This window comes from Schistocerca nitens, chromosome 3, assembly GCF_023898315.1.
Source record: "Schistocerca nitens isolate TAMUIC-IGC-003100 chromosome 3, iqSchNite1.1, whole genome shotgun sequence".
In the NCBI taxonomy this organism is placed as follows: domain Eukaryota; kingdom Metazoa; phylum Arthropoda; class Insecta; order Orthoptera; family Acrididae; genus Schistocerca; species Schistocerca nitens.
The window spans coordinates 261,064,858-261,087,286 of record NC_064616.1 but is presented as its reverse complement, the minus strand read 5'-3'; the positions used below and the strand labels follow the sequence as shown (position 1 = coordinate 261,087,286).

Sequence of the window (22,429 nt, the reverse complement as noted above, 5' to 3'; positions counted from 1 at the left end):
TAGTCCTGTGGAACGGCTTGCCATGTCATTTCCACCTGGCGCCTCAGTTGGACCAGCGTGCGTGCTGGACGTGCAGACCGCGTGAGACGACGCTTCATCCAGTCCCAAACATGCTCAATGGGGGACAGATCCGGAGATCTTGCTGGCCAGGGTAGTTGACTTACACCTTCTAGAGCACGTTTGGTGGCACGGGATACATGCGGACGTGCATTGTCCTGTTGGAACAGCAAGTTCCCTTGCCGGTCTAGGAATTGTAGAACGATGGGTTCGATGACGGTTTGGATGTACCGCGCACTATTCAGTGTCCCCTCGACGATCACCAGTGGTGTACGGCCAGTGTAGGAGATCGTTCCCCACACCATGAAGCCGGGTGTTGGCCCTGTGTGCCTCGGTCGTATGCAGTCCTGATTGTGGCGCTCACCTGCACGGCGCCAAACACGCATACGACCATCATTGGCACCAAGGCAGAAGCGACTCTCATCGCTGAAGACGACACGTCTCCATTCGTCCCTCCATTCACGCCTGTCGCGACACCACTGGAGGCGGGCTGCACGATGTTGGGGCGTGAGCGGAAGACGGCCTAACGGTGTGCGGGACCGTAGCCCAGCTTCATGGAGACGGTTGCGAATGGTCCTCGCCGATACCCCAGGAGCAACAGTGTCCCTAATTTGCTGGGAAGTGGCGGTGCGGTCCCCTACGGCACTGCGTAGGATCCTACGGTCTTGGCGTGCATCCGTGCGTCGCTGCGGTCCGGTCCCAGGTCGACGGGCACGTGCACCTTCCGCCGACCACTGGCGGCAACATCGATGTACTGTGGAGACCTCACGCCCCACGTGTTGAGCAATTCGGCGGTACGTCCACCCGGCCTCCCGCATGCCCACTACACGCCCTCGCTCAAAGTCCGTCAACTGCACATACGGTTCACGTCCACGCTGTCGCGGCATGCTACCAGTGTTAAAGACTGCGATGGAGCTCCGTATGCCACGGCAAACTGGCTGACAGTGACGGCGGCGGTGCACAAATGCTGCGCAGCTAGCGCCATTCGACGGCCAACACCGCGGTTCCTGGTGTGTCCGCTGTGCCGTGCGTGTGATCATTGCTTGTACAGCCCTCTCGCAGTGTCCGGAGCAAGTATGGTGGGTCTGACACACCGGTGTCAATGTGTTCTTTTTTCCATTTCCAGGAGTGTAATATGGAATATAGGTCAGTGTTATCTGGGCAAAGAGTTTTGATCTAAACGCGGACAACTTTGCAAAATAATTGCATCTTTGAACTTAAGACTTCGGTGTTTCGCTGCGAGGAGGAGAAATGTTCTCTTTGGCAGAGGGTGGTACACCCCTCCGGCGGAGCTGCGCGGCGAGCCCCGCGCATGCGCGCTCGTGTCGTGCGAGGGTATTTATGGGGTGGCGGGCGTAGCGCGGCGATCAGCAGAAGCATGTGGGCGCTGTTGCTGGTACTGGCGGCGACTGCGGCGTCCGCGACGGCGGCTCCCGTCTACCGGCTGCCGCTGACCGGCTCGGGCAGCGCCGCGCTGGCCTGGACGCTCGACTACGGCGGCCGGCAGCTGCGCGCCGAGGTCCACTGCAGCGAGCCCGCCGACTGGATGGCCGTCGGCTTCTCCGACCGCGGCGACTTCGCGCCGGCCGACTACTGTGTGATGTGGCGCGACTGGCGAGGGCGCGTCCACATGCAGGTGAACCTCTCCCCTACTTGCACCATCGCTCCCAATTATACATACACTTCGTACTGTTAACTCAGTCTTTATTCACAAACCAAAGATCACTGTATCGGACGTCATTTCAAACTGCTTATTGTCTCGTTTCTACGCTTATTACGCACCCCATAGTGAAATAATGGTTATTTTTGTTGCCGGGATCAATGCTTTCCGTTCTCTAGTTATTTACACATTAACCCTCACAAGAACAAGGGAGGGCGGGTGGCGTGTGATGGGAGTAGTTTGTGCCCACCTTTTCAAATTACTGTAATCTAGTCAGTTAACTTATATTTTAAAATTTTGAAAAAAAAATTACTGTTTTTAATGAATTCGTCTACCACATTCCTTAGATGTTTAAAATTTTTCAGTTAAACGTAAATCAAAAATTTAAGCCTTAGTAGTAAATGTCACTTCCCCCAGTGAATGTCGTGTTCAAACTTTTCAGGTTCATGATCTTAATTACACATCAGTGTCTCTTTAAAATGTACGCTATGAGTAAAACACAACAACAATTAACGACATTTTTTACCGTGGACTTAAAACACCACCTCCCCCCATCGGTGGTACACGTTATTGAAAGTATGTTGATATCGCTAAGAGTGTGCTAAAGGACATCTTCAGATGTGAATCAAAGTATGTTTCAATATAAGTCATCAACAATTAACTATTTTTGTTCTTTTTCCGTTTTTGTGTGGCGGACGTAATGCGAGTTATGGAAAATGCATTTTCCATAACGCGTATTACCAATGACGTGACTTTAAAAATACAAAAGCTACTAATGTTCTTCGCTAGCCACTGCACATTGCACAGCGGAAAATACTTAGCATGTACCTAGCGACGGAAAATTTACTGTCCATAAAAGGAAGGAAGAAAGTTTAGGGTTTAACGTCCCGTCGACATCGAGGTTATTAGAGACGGAGCGCAAGCTCGGACTCTTGTCATGAATGGGGAAGGAAATCGGCCGCGCCCTTTCAAAGGAACCATCCCGCCATTTGCCTGGAACGATTTAGAGATATCATGGGAAACATAAATGTAGATGGCCGGACACGCATCTGAACCGTCGTCCTTCCAAATGCGAGTCCAGTGTGCTAACCACTGCGCCACGTCACTCGGTATTTAGTGTCTGTATGACTCCATGTGCGCGTAATTTCTGTTGCTTTATTACCATGGTCCTGTGATGTAAGTAACGGAATTGTTGGACAATATGACTTATATGTGTTCTCTAAATTTACTCGATAGAAGTTGATCAGGACAATTTCGCCTTTTACTATGTGAAAGATTACAGACTTCCTCAGGCTGCACTTTATCAGTGGTACGAGTACATACACACATACACAGTCGATTGTAGAATACAGATTCCTTCATCAGATATATCTGGGAAACCCCTCATATCTATATCGGTTTAGTGAAAAACGTCTATGCATGAATAGTTGATAATCACAATTATCCTCCCACATCACTTTACCAAGCGGGTAAAAATCATGTAGACTTGTACGAATTTTTTGTTTTGTTTTTCAACACATACGAAAACTGATACTAATCGTGGAGAGTATCAGCCAACGCTCGAGAGTTTTACGTGATGTTCATAAGAAAATAACACACCGCATAACTTTTTCGTAATTTTACCTGTATTTTTAAGTGGTACGGCAAGATATCGGTGGTTATCGATTATCGATGCAAGGACGTATTTCATTAAATCGATACTGATGCCATTCGTTTCCCAGGTAGATGTCATGATGGGCTGTATATTCCATTATCGATTATGTATGCCGCATGCATGATCAATAAGCTGCTACCTAAAGAGGTCAGCAATTGTTCATATAATAAAATACACTGGCTGCGTGACTCCAAGATGCCATCTTCAAAAATGATGGAAAGACTAAAAATTTCGCCTTTCTTCCACCTATTCTCATTAATAGGGAATGTATTCACAGTTGCCAATATGGACTACCGTCAGCTGTATAATGGAATGACAACAGCAAAAATTTGTTCCTGACCGGGGCTCGAACCCGGATTTCCCACGTCTCGCGAGCAGTCACCGTACTATCAGGCAAGCCGCTCAGGACTCAAGGCTACACCCATATGTCGTCAAGCATGTGTCTTCAACCTGCGTTCGCTCAGTCATTATGTAGGCCTTCCCGTACGGGGAAGACATTTTAATTGACTGTCGCTTGCCCGATGTCGGCAGATAAATATGATATTGCATGTCCGAGGGAACTTTGCATCGTACTTCTGAACAGCACAGGCACTGAAATATCGTATCGATTTGAGTTTAAGTTTCTTGGGGGACTCCTTTACTCTTTCGTGTGAGTTACAGAGACACGTCACGATCGTAACAGGGCATCTTTGAATTCGTTCGGTGTGCAGTGTCAGACCTACTTGGCAGAACAACAACCGCCCTAACACTCTATAGTAAGAAGGAATAGCCCATTTTAAGCAGTTTTCCTAATAGGTACCTTTAATTTTTCGAAATCTCTCTAATGAACAAAAATCTTTCATTCGCCTTGCTTGCTATTCTTGCTATTGATTTCACGTGTTCATTCCATTCCAGGTCACCGCTTAGGCTCCAAGACTTATCATTAATTTTGTAATCGGATACTTTCGGCATCTTTTCCTTATTTATGGACAATATTTTTGATTTATTAACATTTAAAGACAGCTGACAATCAGTATATCAAGTGGCTAATTATATTTGGTTTATATATTTTGTTTATATGTTTTGGGATTATTGACAATGCTATAACGCTTCTGAACTGTCTGACAACAGTAGACTGTCCGAGACGCTAATGTCATATATACAGGATGTTCTGTGTAACGCTAAATATTTCAGTACTTGATAAAGGTTTTAGGGGTCAGAATAAGGCTTTCAGCAACTGAAGGTAAGGGAAGGGGTTTCGCTGAAAGGTTAATGCTCGTTAAATTTTTACTTGGTGATAACAAAAGCAATTATATTTATTTAAACAGAACTACGTACTTGTGTTAATTGCGCTCGAAAGACCCAGAAACGAGAAATAAAGTGATATGACATCTACATCTATTGTATATGTACTAATAAAAAAAGCTGTAAAACTGTTGTGCCTGTCTGTTTGAACAGGCTGATCTCCCAAACTACTAGGGGTTTCATGGGGTTTCACAGGTTACTTGAGCTTAGCATGGGGCAACATATAAGCTTGATTTCATCAAAATTAGATCACGAAAATGAAAAAAAAGCTATCGTAATATAACGCGACATAGGGAAACATATTTACTCTTGGGAAAAGGATTTATTCTTTGACGTTTTAACTGTATCGTATTTGTGAAAGTGCTTTTGTTACTTGATAAGTTCTACGTAATACTTTTCAATGTAATGAATACTACGCTTATAAAATGTTCAACCTGTTCAGTCCATACTCCCAAACCAATACTATGAAATGCGAAGGTAACTCTGTCTGTTACATTTTCACGACTAAAATGCTGAACCAGTTTCGACGAAATTTGGTACAGAGATAGCTAGAACCCTGCGGAAGCACGTAGGCTACTTTAGAATGTAAAAATGTCGACCCCTAAGAGTCTGAAGCGGACCACGTTTTTTTACATCAGTGAATATAAACAATGTTAAAAAGATTAAATTTCTTTCAGAATGTCCACGTTGTATCAAGTATAGCTACTTCAGTAATACAATGCCTAGATGCACGCATCACTTGGCAGCGATGCTGCACACGTCGCCACTTCGCACTTCGATCTTTAAGGCGGTGAAGCGGCGGGAGGCGGGGGGAGCGTAGGGACGTAGACATGTGGGGACAGCTGAAATTATGGCACATACAACAGCTTACTTACTCATCATGACTCATCATAACAAAACTACTAGTATGCAAGCATAGCCCTTGGCTACATCTTGTTTATTAATAGAAAACGTAAAGTATGTGGCCCAAGCCCTTGACCGGGGCCGGCCGGAGCGGCCTAGCGGTTCTAGGCGCTACAGTCTGGAACCGCGCGACCGCTCCGGTCGCAGGTTCGAATCCTGCCTCAGGCATGGATATGTGTGATGTCCTTAGGTTAGTTAGGTTTAAGTAGTTCTAAGTTCTAGGGGACTGATGACCTCAGCAGTTAAGTCCCATAGTGCTCAGAGCCATTTTTGAACCTTGACCGGGCTGCTGACCTGACTACAGGTAAAGCGTACCCTTTCTTCGCCACGGCAATAGGAAAGGGTAGGTGACGGTCTGATTACCCCGAGAGAGATCCCCAGTACTCATTTGATAGCAGGCTGAGTGGACCTGGGGCCTACCTGGAGGGACTGGAATGAAGAAAATTCCCGCCCCTATCTGGAATTGAATCCAGGATTTCCGGGGCTGGCGTCTGGTGCTCTGCCCGCTAGACCACCATGACCGCCAGGCGTTTATTAATATCTCTGTGAAAATTTTTGTAAAAATAAGTGAGGGATCTTTTTAATGTCATGAGTAAGACGGCAGCCGCAGTATTGCAGAAATTTATGTTTTCGATATATTGCAAGCTAAGATCTGGCTAATTTCGATCTCACTAACATAGATTACACAGTAGTTCACTTACCGGATTTCTATTTGGAAGGAACGGAGATCAAATCTGCATATGAGGTTTAATGAAATCTAGACCTTTCCTGATGATGGTCGAAGTAGAGAAGATATAAAACGTAGACTGGCAATGGCAAGGAAAGCGTTTCTGAAGAACAAAATTTGTTAACATCGAGTATAGGTTTAAATATCAGGAAGTCGTTTCTGAAAGTATTTGTATGGAGTGTAGTCATGTATGGATGGTGGTGGTGGTTAGTGTTTAACGTCCCGTCGACAACGAGGTCATTAGAGACGGAGCGCAAGCTCGGGTTAGGGAAGGATTGGGAAGGAAATCGGCCGTGCCCTTTCAAAGGAACCATCCCGGCATTTGCCTGAAACGATTTAGGGAAATCACGGAAAACCTAAATCAGGATGGCCGGAGACGGGATTGAACCGTCGTCCTCCCGAATGCGAGTCCAGTGTGCTAACCACTGCGCCACCTCGCTCGGTCATCATGTATGGAAGTGAAACGTGGACGATAAATAGTTTAGACAAGAAGAGAATAGAAGCTTTCGAAATGTGGTACTACAGAAGAATGCTGAAGATTAGATGGGTAGATCACATAACTAATGAGGAGGTATTGAATAGAACTGGGGAGAAGAGGAGCTTGTGGCACAACTTGACTAGAAGAACGGATCGGTTGGTAGGACATGTTCTGAGACATCGAGGGATCACCAATTTAGTATTGGAGGGCAGCGTGGAGGGTAAAAATCATAGAGGGAGACCAAGAGATGAATACGCTAAGCAGATTAAGAAGGATGTAGGCTGCAGTAGATACTGGGAGATGAAGAAGCTTGCGCAGGATAGGGTAGCACGGAGAGCTGCATCAAACCAGTATCAGGACTGAAGACCACAACAGCAACAGACCTTTCGCTGCTTACAGGCGTTGATAAAGTCCCTACAGTCGCACTATCCTCTGTGTCCTCGTTGGCTCAGTCGGACAGAGCGTCTGTCATATTAGCAGGAGGTCCCGGTCGGGGCACACATTTGTCCCCGTTGGTATATTTTTAAGCAGTGAAACGTCTAGATTTCATTATAACTTCATTCTTCGAGAGCTGCAAGGTCACCAATATCTGTACAGATACTAGCTTCATATAAATCTGCATATGGTCATCCAAATTTAGTTATTTCTCGGTATCCCTGAATTACTTAAGGCGAGTGAAGGGATGGTTCCTTTTTAAAGGCTATCGCAGTTTCCTGCTCTGTCCCTAACCCTTCTAATATGATGCTCCGTTTCAAATAACCTTCATCGACAAGGTGTTAAACCTCAATTTTTCTCACCCTTTTTAATGTAATTTGGAAAGTAGCCAATGAGACACGTATCATCGAATAGTTGGAACAGGAAACCGCTGATTCCTTATAGCTATCCAGTTACAACCTTTATGTATATGTATAAACAATAATTTGATGTTTACGTCTGCACCACAGTCACTAATGTCATTTGTCTGTATAAGAACTTGCACGATGCATCACTTGTTCTCTTTCCCTTATTTTCTCTGGCAGTGTTAACTGCATATAATTTCAGTTGGTACTGCTGTAACTAACATACTTTGCAATCGGTAGAGATACTCTCTTATTTAAATAAATCTAACATGCTAAAATAACCAACACCTGATATATTCCTCAGAGGTTAATGCAGTAGGAGGGCTTCATAGCAGACCAACAGGGACTCTGACGAATGGCGTGTAATTATAGCTCACAGGATAGATAGTTGTGTAGCCGATGCGTGGGATGAGGGCTTAGGAAGGACTGTCTTACGATCGCCAAGCAGGAAATGTCAAGTGGGTTTGAATGTTGGTGCTGAGCGTCAATAGCTACTAGATCTGTCTCATCTCATTACTGCCTCTAACCACTCCACTGTGAGTTTGCTCATCGGTAGCATGATAAAGTGCTGATGATAGCGCCAAAACCCCCAGTTCTGTTTTACAGTCATTCAGATGCAGTAAAGAACATCTGCAGATCTCTACAGGACAATTTTCCTAATATGATGTGCCTCACATCTGCCTGTGATTCCTCCATAAATTACAATGTTGTACGTGTGTGATATGCATGTGAAGTGTTAGTTGCAGATACTTCATTTAGGCAAATGTTAATTTCTAGCATGGAAACTACTGCACCGAGAGGATATAACGAACTTAGCCCTCTCGGATCATCACAGATTGTCAGAAATGATAGCAGGTGTAGTTAGCGACGTACTTCATCTACTGCAGAAATTTGTCAGCGTCACTAACCTGTTTTACAGGAGATTTCACACATATAACTAGCGTAGATATTTCGAGGTTTCTCTAGAGTATTTCAAGCATATACCGCTATGGTTCATTCAAAGCGGCCGTGGAAAATTCATACGCATTTATAGTATAATCCGAGTATGTGCTCCGTCTGTGATGTTCTATCATCTTTCTTTCTTTCTCGTAAGAAACAACGTCGTGATTTTCTTTAGGTCTACTGATGACGTTTGAATTTCGTCGTACATAGACTGTAAGGACTCTTAAGTGGTAATCCCCTATTAGAGAGCATCCATTTCCTTGAGAGACGTCGGTAATGCAAGATGGTAAACTTCTGGAGTTAGTCATATCGCTTCCACATCTACGCATGATAGTACGAAGCCGCATGAAATAGGACGAACATATGAAATCAGTAGTATGGTAGACGAGTGGAAGACTTGTATTTGTAGGGAGGATAGTACGAAAAGTGCAGTGCATATACAAGGAAACTCCATTCAGGACACTAGTGTGGACACATCCAGAGTACTGCTCGAGTTCTGATCAAATAGGATTGAATGCAGATTCGAAATAATTCACAGACACGCTGCTGCAATCTCAACATGTCGGTACAGTCCATACGAAAAGTGCAACGGAAGCGTTCAGGGAACTTAAGTGAGAATGTTTGCACGACAGGCAACGTTATTCATACGAAACTATATTGGGTAAATTTAGGTTTTCTAAGTTCTAGAAGATCGTGCTACAGTGCGATTGCGTATAGATACCACGAGACCTAAGATAAAAGGAATTACGGCTCGTACTGAGGAATATACGAGTAGATAGTCATTTTCCCCTCCATCTATAGACCACTGGAGTTGACAGAAAGTCACTAATTTTGGTACCAAGCACACACTAGTGACTTGCGAAGTATGTACGTGGTGTTTCAGGTACTGCGTTTTTCTCAGTAACTTACATAATAATAAGTGAAAGAAATATTATCTTAGATAGGTAAGCGTAAGGAACGTTGCTCTTCTACAGAGTTGTGAACTCTTTACCCTCCCATTCACTTCCATCTCCCGCTGCCTCTCTCTCTGGCCATCTGCTACTCCCCACCTCTTCATGTCCCTCTGCTACCCCCCTCTCTGTCCATCTGCTCGTGCTCCTTCTGTTTCTTAAAGGTATGAAATTATGTGTAAAGTTTGTTGACGTGCTTTCATTCTCAAATACTAGATGAATAAATTCTGGGCGTTCGCGCATCCTAGTCTACATGTCTTTTTACACCCTGAACCCCCCCCCCTCCCCACCATCCTTTTGACAGGTAGGTAATGTCTACTCCTACAACGATTATTTCCAGACAAAAAGTGATATGTCTCCAAAATTGGATTTAAATCAGTCCAGTGGTTTACGAGAACATGTTGAACATACGCACGTACACAAATCTCCATAATATGCATGGATTATCTAGAATTACAGGACCGAGCTATAATTTTTTAAACAGAACATTTTTTATCCATCATGTAGCTCACGTATCTAAACCAAGTGCCTAAAAATCAATTTAAATTAAATTTCTATCAATTTTTTAGTAATGAGCTAGAACCATTCAACGCTTTGGGAGTGAATAGAACGTACTGTGCATAACTGACAGAGTTCAGATGGATGTTCGGGTGGCAGAATGTTCCATTAAGTATGCTGTTCAAAGAAATGCCCATTGTAATGAATACACGACTCAACTTTTAAACGACCTGTGGACTTGAAACAGCGCGTCGAGTGAGCTTGTGGTTCCGACACCGCCAGCTTTGCATCTCGTCCGGAGGCCGTTTAGAAGGCGCATTTCCTCCAAGGTGATAATTCCGGTACATCGTTCATTTAAAAGTATCATAAGATTTCCGTTGATCGTTGCTTGATATAGCACTGCATTTTCTATTAGACCTATGAACCCAAATGTACTGAAAATTACTACTATAGTGGGTCTAAATTTCTCCTATTCTGCCACAAAATGTCAAACTGCTTGGACGGTAAGAAGTGTGTTATTTCCACACTGCCACGTTGCTGAATAATTGTGACAGTCACTCGATAAAAAAGACATCTCCTGTATTTGAACGTTTCTCTTCTGTTGTTCTTTTATTGTTCACCATGTGGATAGCCCTGATCTATCACTCTTTCCTTCGGAATACAGTCACGAATAAGGCACAAACAATTCTGATTTACAAGATCGACCAGTTTTCGGTGAAGGCTTACGTTTTTGTTTAAAAGACAAGTACACTTGATACTGAGCCTATTGTGCTTGCGGGCGGCAATGTAGTATCTGCATGGTTCAACGGTTCTAAGTCACAAACTTTCTCCCAACTCATTTACCTCAAGTTATTGAGGATACAAACTTCCATTGTGAAACATCCTGCATACCTCACGCTAAAATAAAAATCGAATTCGCTAGCAAAATACGTACATGGTAAGCATTTTTAATGATCGTAAACGTTTATAAAGAAACACTATCATTCACAATATATTCGGCTTACCAGTAACAATGCTCATTATCTCTTGTGATTATCTTGGACTATTACAAGGATCGCTGAGACTGAGACCGGCCACTGCCGCGGGTAAGGCTAGTACAATCAATTTGAGCCATATCTAATCCAAAAGATTTCTCAATAGATTTTTTTACATGGTTTTCCTTAGTGTGAAGTGGAACGGAAGTTTGTAAGTTGACGCAGCGGCGAATCACGAGCATGAAATGGTAATCACTTGTACTTGATATAGCCGGCCAGTGTGGCCGAGCGGTTCTAGGCGCTTCAGTCTGGAACCGCGCGACCGCTACGGTCGCAGGTTCGAATCCTGCCTCAGGCATGGATGTGTGTGATGTCCTTAGGTTAGTTAGGTTTAAGTAGTTCTAAGTTCTTAAGTTCTAGGGGACTGATGACCTCAGATGTCAAGTCCCATTGTGCTCAGAGCCATTTGAACCGTTTGTACTTGACATAAAAAAACACTTTACCACCTACATGAAATTACTCTCCTTTAAAAAGTAAGCAGAAAAAAATTATCGTATTAAAAATTCCTTGCTTACAGACTGATGAAATGTCGAAGTATATACGCGTTTAAGAATAAATAAAATATGTCTTCTGTTTCGAGAGTTCCATAAATAGTAATGTTGAGTAATATGCATACTCAATGTACGCGAGTTTAGCATAGTCACTCAGTGGCAAAACAGTGAGATGAAAGAGAGAGTCGGGTATAATATTTTGACGTATGTTTCTGCAAAGAACATTCTCAGTAAGAAGATTCGGTATTAGGACTGACCAAATAAGAATGAAGTCAATCAAGTCACCAAATCGCCGACAGCCATTTTGTGTAGCTAGCGTGATTTTATATTGTTAAAACTTAGTTTGTCGGAACGAAGCATACTCTAGGAGATAAAGTATTTGCTGTACAAGAATCTGTAGTATTAAGGACTGTTCTTTCAATGGTTTCATTTTCAAGCAAATAAATAAATAATTAATAAATAAAATACGTCTACTGGTGCATCTAACACAGAAACTGAAAAATATTTAAAGAATTCGGAAGAAACAATGTAATCAAAGGCAGAAATTTACAGCGGTACAGCAGCAATTTTAAAAGCACTTACAATATTTGTTTTTTGCATACTATTTTTTGTGAAATGTAGATGTTTATTAAAATTTGAAACTTAAGAAAAACTAAAGCAGTCGGTTGTCAGACTCTGCATAAAAGGAATCACAACGTATAAATGAGCTCAGAGACAGGACTGGGTACCATGTGTGCTTCTGGATGGGATTAAGCTAAGGGAGCGAAGCGTCGCCTGCCGTTTAATCTGAAGTAACTACCAACACCGTCCCAACTTCTCCTACTCTCTAGAAGCGATATTCCGCAAGGAACATCCGCTCATTTAGATAAGCGGCTAAAGCAGCAGAGGAATTGCAAGCGCGCTACAGACGCGGCGTTTCATTTTAATCTGCACTTGTAGTTCTCAGTAATACCGACAGGAGCGTATCTTATTTCAATCAAATAGAAACCAAAAATATTTACTTGACATGTTCATTGGAAGATACAAGTAGCTAACGTCTGAAATGAATTTACTATAATCGAATGATGTTTAGTATCAGTTAAGACACTGGACATCGACGGGGCGCAGCCAATGTTGGAATCTCCCTCTGGTCACTTTACTTGGGGACGTAAGATTTCCCTAAACTACTTCAGGTGAACCACAGGATAGTCCCTTAAGACAGGCCACTGCCGATTTATTTGCTTCTCTGATTAATTCGAGTATATGCTCCGTCTGTGAGAACTTCGACGTCGACGGGACACTACTGTCCTATTTTCCTTCCTGCGTTCTTACTTTCGCTGAAATAATATCTACAGAACAAGTGCATGTTTTATTTATTCGTTCCGTTCCTTAGAACCTGTAATATACAAGTTGCTGCTTTACACGACAATAAAACATTGCATTCCAGGCTACGTGTATATGTCCCGAAATTAATTCCGTATCAAGCAGCAGTAGATGGCACTCGAAGAAGAAACTTGATGTAACCACATTTGCTTGATCGGTGGTAATCAGTTTTAAAATTTTATTTTTGTGGGGGTCCACAGCCTCAACGTGTTTTAAGAATTAGAAGATTGTCCTAGTAGACTGTATTATTTTTTTGTTATCTATGCGATTGGCAAATTTCGACCTTTGGTCATTTTCAAGCATGTATCTTAAGCTTCCAGCTCCATTTTACATTATAATATGTCGCTGGTACATGTGGCCAGGAATATATCTTACTTTTGTGCGTATATGTCACAAAAACGATATATTATTGTACATGGTTTCATCTGTTAGCCGATCAATTTCATTAAAATCTTACTGGGTGTACTACCGCGTCATTATCTATAATAAATAAAATATCCTCCGTCTTTAGTGTACTGAAATCTGTTTTCCTCTGGACGTAGACTGAGAAAAGGAGAATTATGTTTCAAATGCTTTAACAGGCAATAACAAGACGAATTCTATTAGGGACCTGTGGTTTAACAAGAGGCTAGGGCTGCTATCCACAGGAACGAAACTTGTGCTTGCACCAGTCACTATTTTTATACAGAATTTTTCTCAATGGTTTTCGATATTGGAAAGCATACTGGTAGTTTCACAAGCTGCGACATAGACGCGAACTGAACAGTGACCCGATATGGTATACATTTCCGTTACTTTACGTCTATGGTCACAATTTTTTTTTTGTAGTAGTGCTGCTGACAAGATGACTCTTATATATACCATTATTTATATACATTTGACGATGCTGGTGCTGATGTTATGTTTAGCACATGACGATGTCACTATGGCTCCAGTATATTAGGACATGTTTTTATGAAACAGATCTGAAGATGGTCATTATAGACCGAAACCGGTAGTCTGATGACAAACAATTTGTGATCATAGATGTAAAGTAAAGGAAATTCATACTTGTAGTGTTCACCATATTAGTTAATTACAATTGTTCTGCTTTAAATGTACCAATGCAACACTGAACGAGACTGCATCTGTTACAGGATACCTGGACGGACGAGGAAGGCGCGTTTCACGTGGACGAGCAACAGGACTGCAAGGACTTCCGCTACGTGAGCTCTCACGACGTCACCAAGTTCACTTTCTCACGAAAATTCGACACGTGCGACGAGCATGACTACGTCATCGAGGTCAGTCAGCACAATATCTCGTGCCCAATCGGGATTTATTATGGAGTGATGCGTTTTTATCTACACTATCTGATCAAAAGTATCCGGACACCTATTAGTGGACAGTAATATGAGGCATGTCAACCCTTCCCCTTTATGACGGCTTGAACTCCGCTGGCGACACTTTTAATGGGGTGTCAGAATTTTCGTGGAGAATGGGAACCCATTCTTCCTCAGGAGCCGAAACCGGAGAAGTTAGTAGTGTTGGACACTAGGGCTGCAGTAAAGTCGACGTTCTAACTCATCCCGAAGATGTTCCATAGGGTTCAGGTTGGGGCCCTCGACAGGAAAGTCCATTTCAGGACTGTTACTGTTCACAAACCATTACCTCACAGATGCTGCTTTACGACATGAACCATTATCATGCTAATACTAACAATCATCGTCTCCGAGCTGTTCCTCTACCGTAAAAAAAAAAAACAACTCCTTCCGTACAGGCCGTGAAGGCCCAACGGTACCGACCGGCCGCCGTGTCATCCTCAGCCCATAAGCGTCACAGGATGCGGATATGGAGGGGCATGTGGTCAGCACACCGCTTTCCCGGCCGTATGTCACTTTCAGGGACCGAAGTCACTACTTCTCAATCAAATAGCTGCTCGGTTTATCTCACAAGGGCTGAGTGCACCCCCCTTGCCAATAACGCTCGGTAGACCGGATGGTCACCCATCCAAGTGCTAGCCCAGCCCGACAGCGCTTCACTTCGGTGATCTGACGGGAACCGGTGTTACCACTGTGGCAAGGCCGTTGGCGAACGCAGTATGCACCACGTTCGTATCCTTCCGCAGATAGTGTTTTCTTACGCACAATAAGGGGGGCAATCCCTACCTATGAAAATCATCTTCATACCGTAACACCACAGCTGATGGCGGGTAAAGTTCTCCAGACATACCCCAAACCCAAATCCTTGCATCGGATTACCACAGTGTATAGCGTGATTGATCACTCCAAATCACTCGTATCCTCTCATCCACTGTCCAGTGGTCTCGCTCTTTACACCACCACAAGCTTCACTTAGTGTTGACTTCAGAAATGTGTGGCGTATGAGAGCTGCTCGACCATCTTTTTAACTCCTTACTGGCAGTCATTGTGCTTCCTGGACTTCTGAAAGCTCTAGGGAACTCACGAGTCATTCATTCCGTTGATTTCTGGTGATTTTTTTAAACCACCCTCCGCAACGCTCGGCGGTCCCTATCCATCAGTACAGGTCGTCTGCCTGGTCTTGGTTTAGCTGTGGTTATTCCTTTGCGTTTCCACATCACCAACAGTCGATTTGGACCGCTTTAGAAGGGTTGAAATGTCCGTGATGGATTTGTTATTCTGGCTACATTCAATGACTAGTCCACGTGCGGAATCAGTGAACCCTCCTGCCGACCCATTTTGCTGTTACTGCTGCTCCTTTGACAACACAATACTCCCCGCCACTTTTTATACTCGCTGGTCCTCCTCTCGTGTCATACAATGGTCAATTCAGTATCACGCAGGACTGTCCAGATACTTTTGATCAGATAGTGTATACAAGTCTACATTTGGCAGGAAAGGGAAGTAGGGGGACCACCTTCACCTAATGAACGATCTTTGTAACATTAGGTCGACCAAAATTTAAATAATGTCAATGACTGTGTAACCTAGTGGTGACCTAATCTCGTTAGTTTACACAAAATTAGCTTAAGTGTATTAATCGAGAATGATTAATTGCACGAGTAGGATTCTGAAGTGAACAGAATGAAATTAAATGTATTCTCCAACTCGTAATCAATAAAGCTGTATTCCTATATTCACATTTTACCTGTACCCAAGCATACAAAAATCAGGGTCAACAAAACTGAATGAACATCACTCTCTGATATTAAGTATAGTTTCGACAAGTATGTAGTAGAAATCTTGCTGAATAATAAGTATACATGCATCCAAAAATGCTCTCTGTTACTTGAAAGATACTGACACGCCCAGCTCATGCAACTCGCGTACTATTGCAAACAAACTAGAAAAGCCAACAACAGTGACCCTTACAGATATACTATGTGATCAAAAGTATCCGGACACCTGGCTGAAAAAACTTACAAGTTTGTGGCGCCCTCCATCGGTAATACTGGAATTCAGTATGGTGTTGGCCCACCATTAGCCTTGATGACAGCTTCCAATCTCGCAGGAATACGTTCAATCAGGTGCCGGAAGTTATCTTGGGGAATGGCAGCCCATTCTTTATGGAGTGCTGCACTGAGGAGAGGTATCGATGTCGGTCGGTGAGGCCTGGCACGAAGTCGGCGTTCCAAAACATCACAAAGGTGTTCTATAGGATTCAGGTTAGGACTCTGTGCAGGCCAGACCATTACAGGGATGCTATTGTCGTGTAACCACTCTGTCAAAGGCCGTGCATTATGAACAGGTGCTCGATCGTGTTTAAAGATGCAATCGCCACCCCCAGTTGCTCTTCAACAGTAGGAAGCAAGAAGGAGCTTAAAACATCAGTGTAGGCCTGTGCTGTGATAGTGCCACGCAAAACAACAAGCGGTGCAAGCCCCCTCCATGAAATATACGACCACACCATAACACGACCGCCTCCGAATTTTACTGTCGGCACTACACACACTGGCAGATGAGGTTCACCGGACATTCGCCATACCCACACCCTGCCATCGGATCGCCACATTGTGTACTGTGATTCGTCACTCCACATAACGTTTTTCCACTGCTCAGTCGTCCAATGTTTACGCTCCTTACACCAAACGAGGCGTCGTTTGGCATTTACCGGCGTGATGTGTGGCTTATGAGCAGCCGCTTGACCACGAAATCCAAGTTTTCTCACCTCCCGCCTAACTGTCATAGTACTTGCAGTGGATCCTGATGCAGTTTGGAATTCCTGTGAGATGGTCTGGATAGATGTCTGCCTATTACACATTAAGACCCTGTTCTATTGTCGGCGGTCTCTGTCAGTCAACAGAGGAGGTCGGCCTGTACGCTTTTGTGCTGTACGTGTCGCTTAACGTTTCCGCTTCACTATCACAATGGAAACAATGGACCTAGGGATGTTTAGGAGTGTGCTCTCTCACGACGTCTAATGACTACAGAGGTCGCTGATATGGAGTACCTGGCCGTAGGTGGTAGCATAATGCATCTAATATGAAAAACGTATGTTTTTGGGGGTGTCCGGATACTTTTGATCACATAGTGTACTTTTAAACATTTGTAATTGGGTACTCGTATTATATGAATGGATTGACATATGTTACTAAATACAAAGCATGAAATAAAGTACAACGATAAAAAGTAAAGTCGGTGGCGCTCAACCCATGAACGGGCTTCTGGCCTAAGTAGAGGTACAATGCAGCCTTTCGTTCGCCGCTGCTCTAGGAGGGGGAGGGTTGGGAGACCATCTGACAGACTACTTTTTACCACGGACAAGATCCGTAATAATCATTTGATAGCAGGATGAGGGGACCTGCGGCCATTCTGGAGGGGCCCGGGACTGGAATGGTCAAAATACCCTCTCCTGCCTGGGATATTGAAACACCTGTGCACAATTTCTACGTAGGTTAAGTATTGTATTAATGATTTGTGGTTGTCTAATCCACGTTCATTCTTCACAACGATTCTTCATTGATGCTTTAGAGCATTACGAGTCCCATTTACTCTATCAGTGTGCACGCCTAGGTGCTACAGAGAGTAGGTTATAGGAACAGACAAAGCATTTGGTCGATTCCGTATACAGAGTATGTGGAATAGGGTTAATATCAGCGACTTTTACAGAATACAAACTGTGACGATTCTCAGCTGGGGAGAAGTATCGCGGAAGCAACCTGGAGGTTTACGTCTTCTGCCGCTAGTATCTATCCTATATAGGTGACTGACCTCGAAACTGTTAGAAGACGACAAGATGTTAGACCGCTACACATCGTTCAACAACATGATATGACAATTGGAGGAAGCGGCAGGGCTTACCACCAAACCATATGCAACTGAAATATCGTCTCACTTGAGTTTTGCAGTAGCTACCCAACTAGACCAAGTAATATGGCGCATTGGTTAACGTTCTGCGTAATCTTGAGGAATGTAATTCAAGTTTCCGTCTGAACATCGTCATAGAGAAGTCCATAAGTTCCTTTAATCACTTTTGTGAGTACAGGAGCCTGTGTCACCAAATGAGCGTTTGGGACAGTTATGCGAATGTCCTACTCAAGATGTTTTGCAGTTGTCTTCTTCCGACAATGCTATCTCCGAGTCGAGTACAATCGTACGTTTGGGGCACGAGTCTTGAACATGTCCAGTGACGATTCTTCTACCATCGAAGTTAAAACCGAGCAAATGCAGCGTCTCCAAAGACTTGAAATGGGCGTTAAACTCTAATATTCAGCAATATTGTCCGTTACCGTGGCAAAGTATAATACAATCAGTCACTTAACCTACTTTACTACTACGCTAACTGTCTGCCATCACATTAATACGTCAACACTTACTTTTCATTCACACAGTATGTATCTCAAAAAATAGCACTTACATTTCATAAACACATGTGGAAATTAATCACAATTCTGGACTTCATACTATCGACAACGAAAATCAACAGTGAAATAGTTGTGAACTAAACACTAGTTAACGTGTGTAAATGGTTTTATTGCTTTAACTAAACATACATACATATGGGGGAGGGGGGGGGGGAGGGGAGGGAAATGCAACATATGTGGGGTGTCCAGACAGTAAGTTCCAATCGGTCGTGAAATGGAAACTACAGTGAAAATCCGATGAAGCTTTGCACAGATGTGTTGGGCAGTGTCTCTAGTACGCCCGTTGATCGCGCCACATTGCATGTTGTATTTCTGAGTGCACAGTGAACATGTAAAGTTGCTGAGAAAATAGTGTCTTCCGCATGGGTGCCTGTCGAGAGTTTTCACCTGATATCATGCAACCTACATAACGTAACTGCCATGCATTTCCTTCTACAGGACAATAACGGCTGAGCACTATAGGGGTAATGAAGACGTTCCTGTAGCGTTTTCAGTGGGATGTGTTTCATCACCCACCATACAGCCCGGGCGTGGCTCCCTCTGATTTTCATCGCTGCTCACATGAACCGCTGGCTATGAACACATTTTGGCACAGACAGTGAGCTGCAGACCAGCGTAGAGAATTGGCGGGAAGCACAGGTGTCTGCCTTTTATGACGAGGTGGTGGAAGGTTGGTACAATGCTATGAAAAATGTCTAAGCCGAAGCGACTACTACGTAGAGAAGCAGCTGGAAGGCATAGCTAACTGTTGCAAATAAAACTTTTCTGATTTTCTCTGTGGCTTCCATTTCGCGCCCGATCGGAACTTACTTCCTGGACAACCCTCTCACATTGCCTATGGGTGTAGCCTATAATGATGCCACACCAAAATCACCTTTAAGGTTAACGAGAAAGTAATGAAACACTGATGCAAGATACTAATTATCTGCGAATAAAAGCTGATCGTCAACAAATATTGCTCTAATATTGTTTTTCAGGACGTTCTGTCATGATGATATTTCCATTTTAGCACTTTTTTTATGATCTACCCTGCCGTCTTCTTTATGTACTGCGAGTTTTGTTGTTATGTCTACTCTCTGCCTAGACTCTAACCAGACAGTGAACTAATTTCATCTCGTACTGCTATTTATGGTTGAATTCGATTCCCGACACTCACTACGCCCTTTGATGCTCTTTTGTTTTTCAGATACCGCATTGATATTCCGTGAAACGCGAATTCTCTTTGCGTTTCTCAGCTCAAGCGGATGTGATTGTCGGCGAGATTTTAATAAATTGAGTGCCGTACTCCTAGGCTTGTTTAAATTGAATTCTCTGTCCCTGTTTATAATGTTTTGGACGTCTTTATTTAAATAGACTCCTTAATTATGCCGTCCCAGAAAATTGACATTTGCGTCACCATACTGGCCTCATTGCATTTCATTTTTTGATTATATTCGAGGCAGTGCTTCACTACAGCTGACATTTTTGATTGTTTTAGTCAGATGTCTCGCTGAGTTCCTTAGGTCTCTTCTCCACTGTTCTGGTAGTCTGCCCCATTCGCATGAAGTGTTGAGTGCTATTAAGGGATTTCAGATCGATTCCGTATTTCTGGATTTCCGGAAGTCTTTTGACACTGTACCACACAAGCGGCTTGTAGAGAAATTGCGTGCTTATGGAATATCGTCTCAGTGATGTGACTGGATTTGTGATTTCCTGTCAGAGAGGTCACAGTTCGTAGTAACTGATAGAAAGTCATCGAGTAAAACAGAAGTGATTTCTGGCGTTCCCGAAGGTAGTGTTCTAGGCCCTTTGCTGTTCCTTACCTATATAAACGATTTGGGAGACAATCTGAGTAGCCGTCTTAGGTTGTTTGCAGATGATGCTGTCGTTTATTTACTAATGAAGTCATCAGAAGATCAAAACAAGTTGCAAAACGATTTAGAAAAGATATCTGAATGGTGCGATAATTGGCAGTATACCCTAAATAACGAAAAGTGTGAGGTCATCCACATGAGTGCTAAAAGGAATTCGTTAAACTTCGGTTACACGATAAATCAGTCAAATCTAAAGGCCGTCAATTCAGCTAAATACCTAGGTATTGTAATTACGAACAACTTAAATTGGAAGGAACACATAGAAAATGTTGTGGGGAACGCTAGCCAGAGACTGCGTGTTACTGGCAGGACACTTCGAAAATGTAACAGGTCTACTAAGGAGACTGCCTACACTACCCTTGTCCGTCGTCTTTTAGAATAGTGCTGCGCGGTGTGGGATCCTTACCAGATAGGACTGACGGAGTACATAGAAAAAGTTAAAAGAAGAGCAGCTCGTTTTGTATTATAGCGAAATATGGGAGAGAGAGTCACTGAAATGATACAGGATTTGGGCTGGACATCATTAAAACAAAGGCGTTTTTCGCTACGACGGAATCTTCTCACGAAATTCCAATTACCAACTTTCTCCTCCGAATGCGAAAAGATGCTGTTGACGCCGATCCACATAGGGAGAAACCATCACCACGATAAAATATGGGAAATCAGAGCTCGTACAGAAAGATATAAGTGTTTGTTCTTTTTGCGCGCTATACGAGATTGGAATAATAGACAATTGTGTAAGTGGTTCGATGAACCCTCTGCCACACACTTAAATGTGATTTGCAAAGTATCCATGTAGATGTAAATGTAGATGTAGATGTCTCAGATGCTGTCACACAATTTTATAAGTTTTCTGGCTTGATGCTGTTGAAGTTATAGCAGATGTTAAATTTTTTGTGGGGGCAGTTGTTGTCGAATTATGAAAGTTTATTTCAAAATGACGTATCGTGATAGATGTATTGACAGTTGAGTCAGCGATGTTACATGGTTACACGCTGTTCGATTGTTTGGTATTCTCTAGGTCATATCTTTGTTCTCACCAGCTATATTACATTGCTTGTATGATTAATGTTTATGTGGTTTTACTGTCGTATGTAATTTAATTATATTGTTTTTTTGGAATTGGTTATGACAGATAGTGTCGTGGTGTGCTAGGTTTGTGATATTTTTCCGATATTGTTTTTCGTTAATGCGTGCTTTCTTGTGGTTACTTTTAATTTCGTATTAATGTGATATCTGATATGTTTGTAGATTTTGTTTTTCTATTCATCTCCTGTTTGGAAGGATTATTTCAGTAAAATTTTCTGTGTGATATTAGTGTTTCAAATCGATATGTTCATTTAGAATCTCTTGAGGGTAATTTTGTGTGTGTGAATATATTTCGATTCCTTCAAGGATACTTATTAGTGGTCCTTTTTGTGCAATGCTTGAAACCTCGACAGCTCGTTCTATGTCGTCCTCTGTATGTTGTTCTGTTTTCAAGTGGTGGAAGAAAGTTGATGAGTTACTGTCGCTATCTCCAATGTGTTTTCGGTATCGCATATTGAAATTCCGCCCAGTTCGACCTACATAGAATTTATCACACACTTTACATCGAATTTAATATATTCCTGGATCTGAATATATAGTTGGTTTTGTTTGTCTGGAGTAAAGTACTGTTCGAATATTGTGTCGTATCTGGTATGCAAATTTTATGGTAGTGTGTTTTAGCAATGCCCTAACTGTGTGAGATATCGTTCCTAGATATGTAGTGGGTACATCTATAAATTTTTGTTCAGTTGGTAATTCTCTTGTTAGCTTTGTTTCGTTGCGTATGGCGGATTGTATAGGCTTAATGCGTTTATCGTATATGTATGTGACAGTTTTAGGATTC

The 22,429-nt window shown here is 43.0% G+C and overlaps 1 protein-coding gene and 1 pseudogene across 1 annotated transcript in view; one reads left to right on the top strand and one right to left on the bottom strand.

Annotated features, from left to right (window-relative positions):
• Positions 1-1,435: 1,435 nt before the first annotated feature.
• Positions 1,436-22,429, top strand: part of LOC126249170 (dopamine beta-hydroxylase) — a 140,373-nt gene continuing 119,379 nt past the window's right edge. The window contains exons 1-2 of the mRNA XM_049950827.1: positions 1,436-1,693; positions 14,016-14,162. Coding sequence (XP_049806784.1) covers positions 1,436-1,693; positions 14,016-14,162 — 405 coding nt within the window. The remainder of the gene's footprint in view (positions 1,694-14,015; positions 14,163-22,429) is intronic.
• LOC126250097 (5S ribosomal RNA) lies at positions 14,833-14,950 on the bottom strand (annotated as a pseudogene).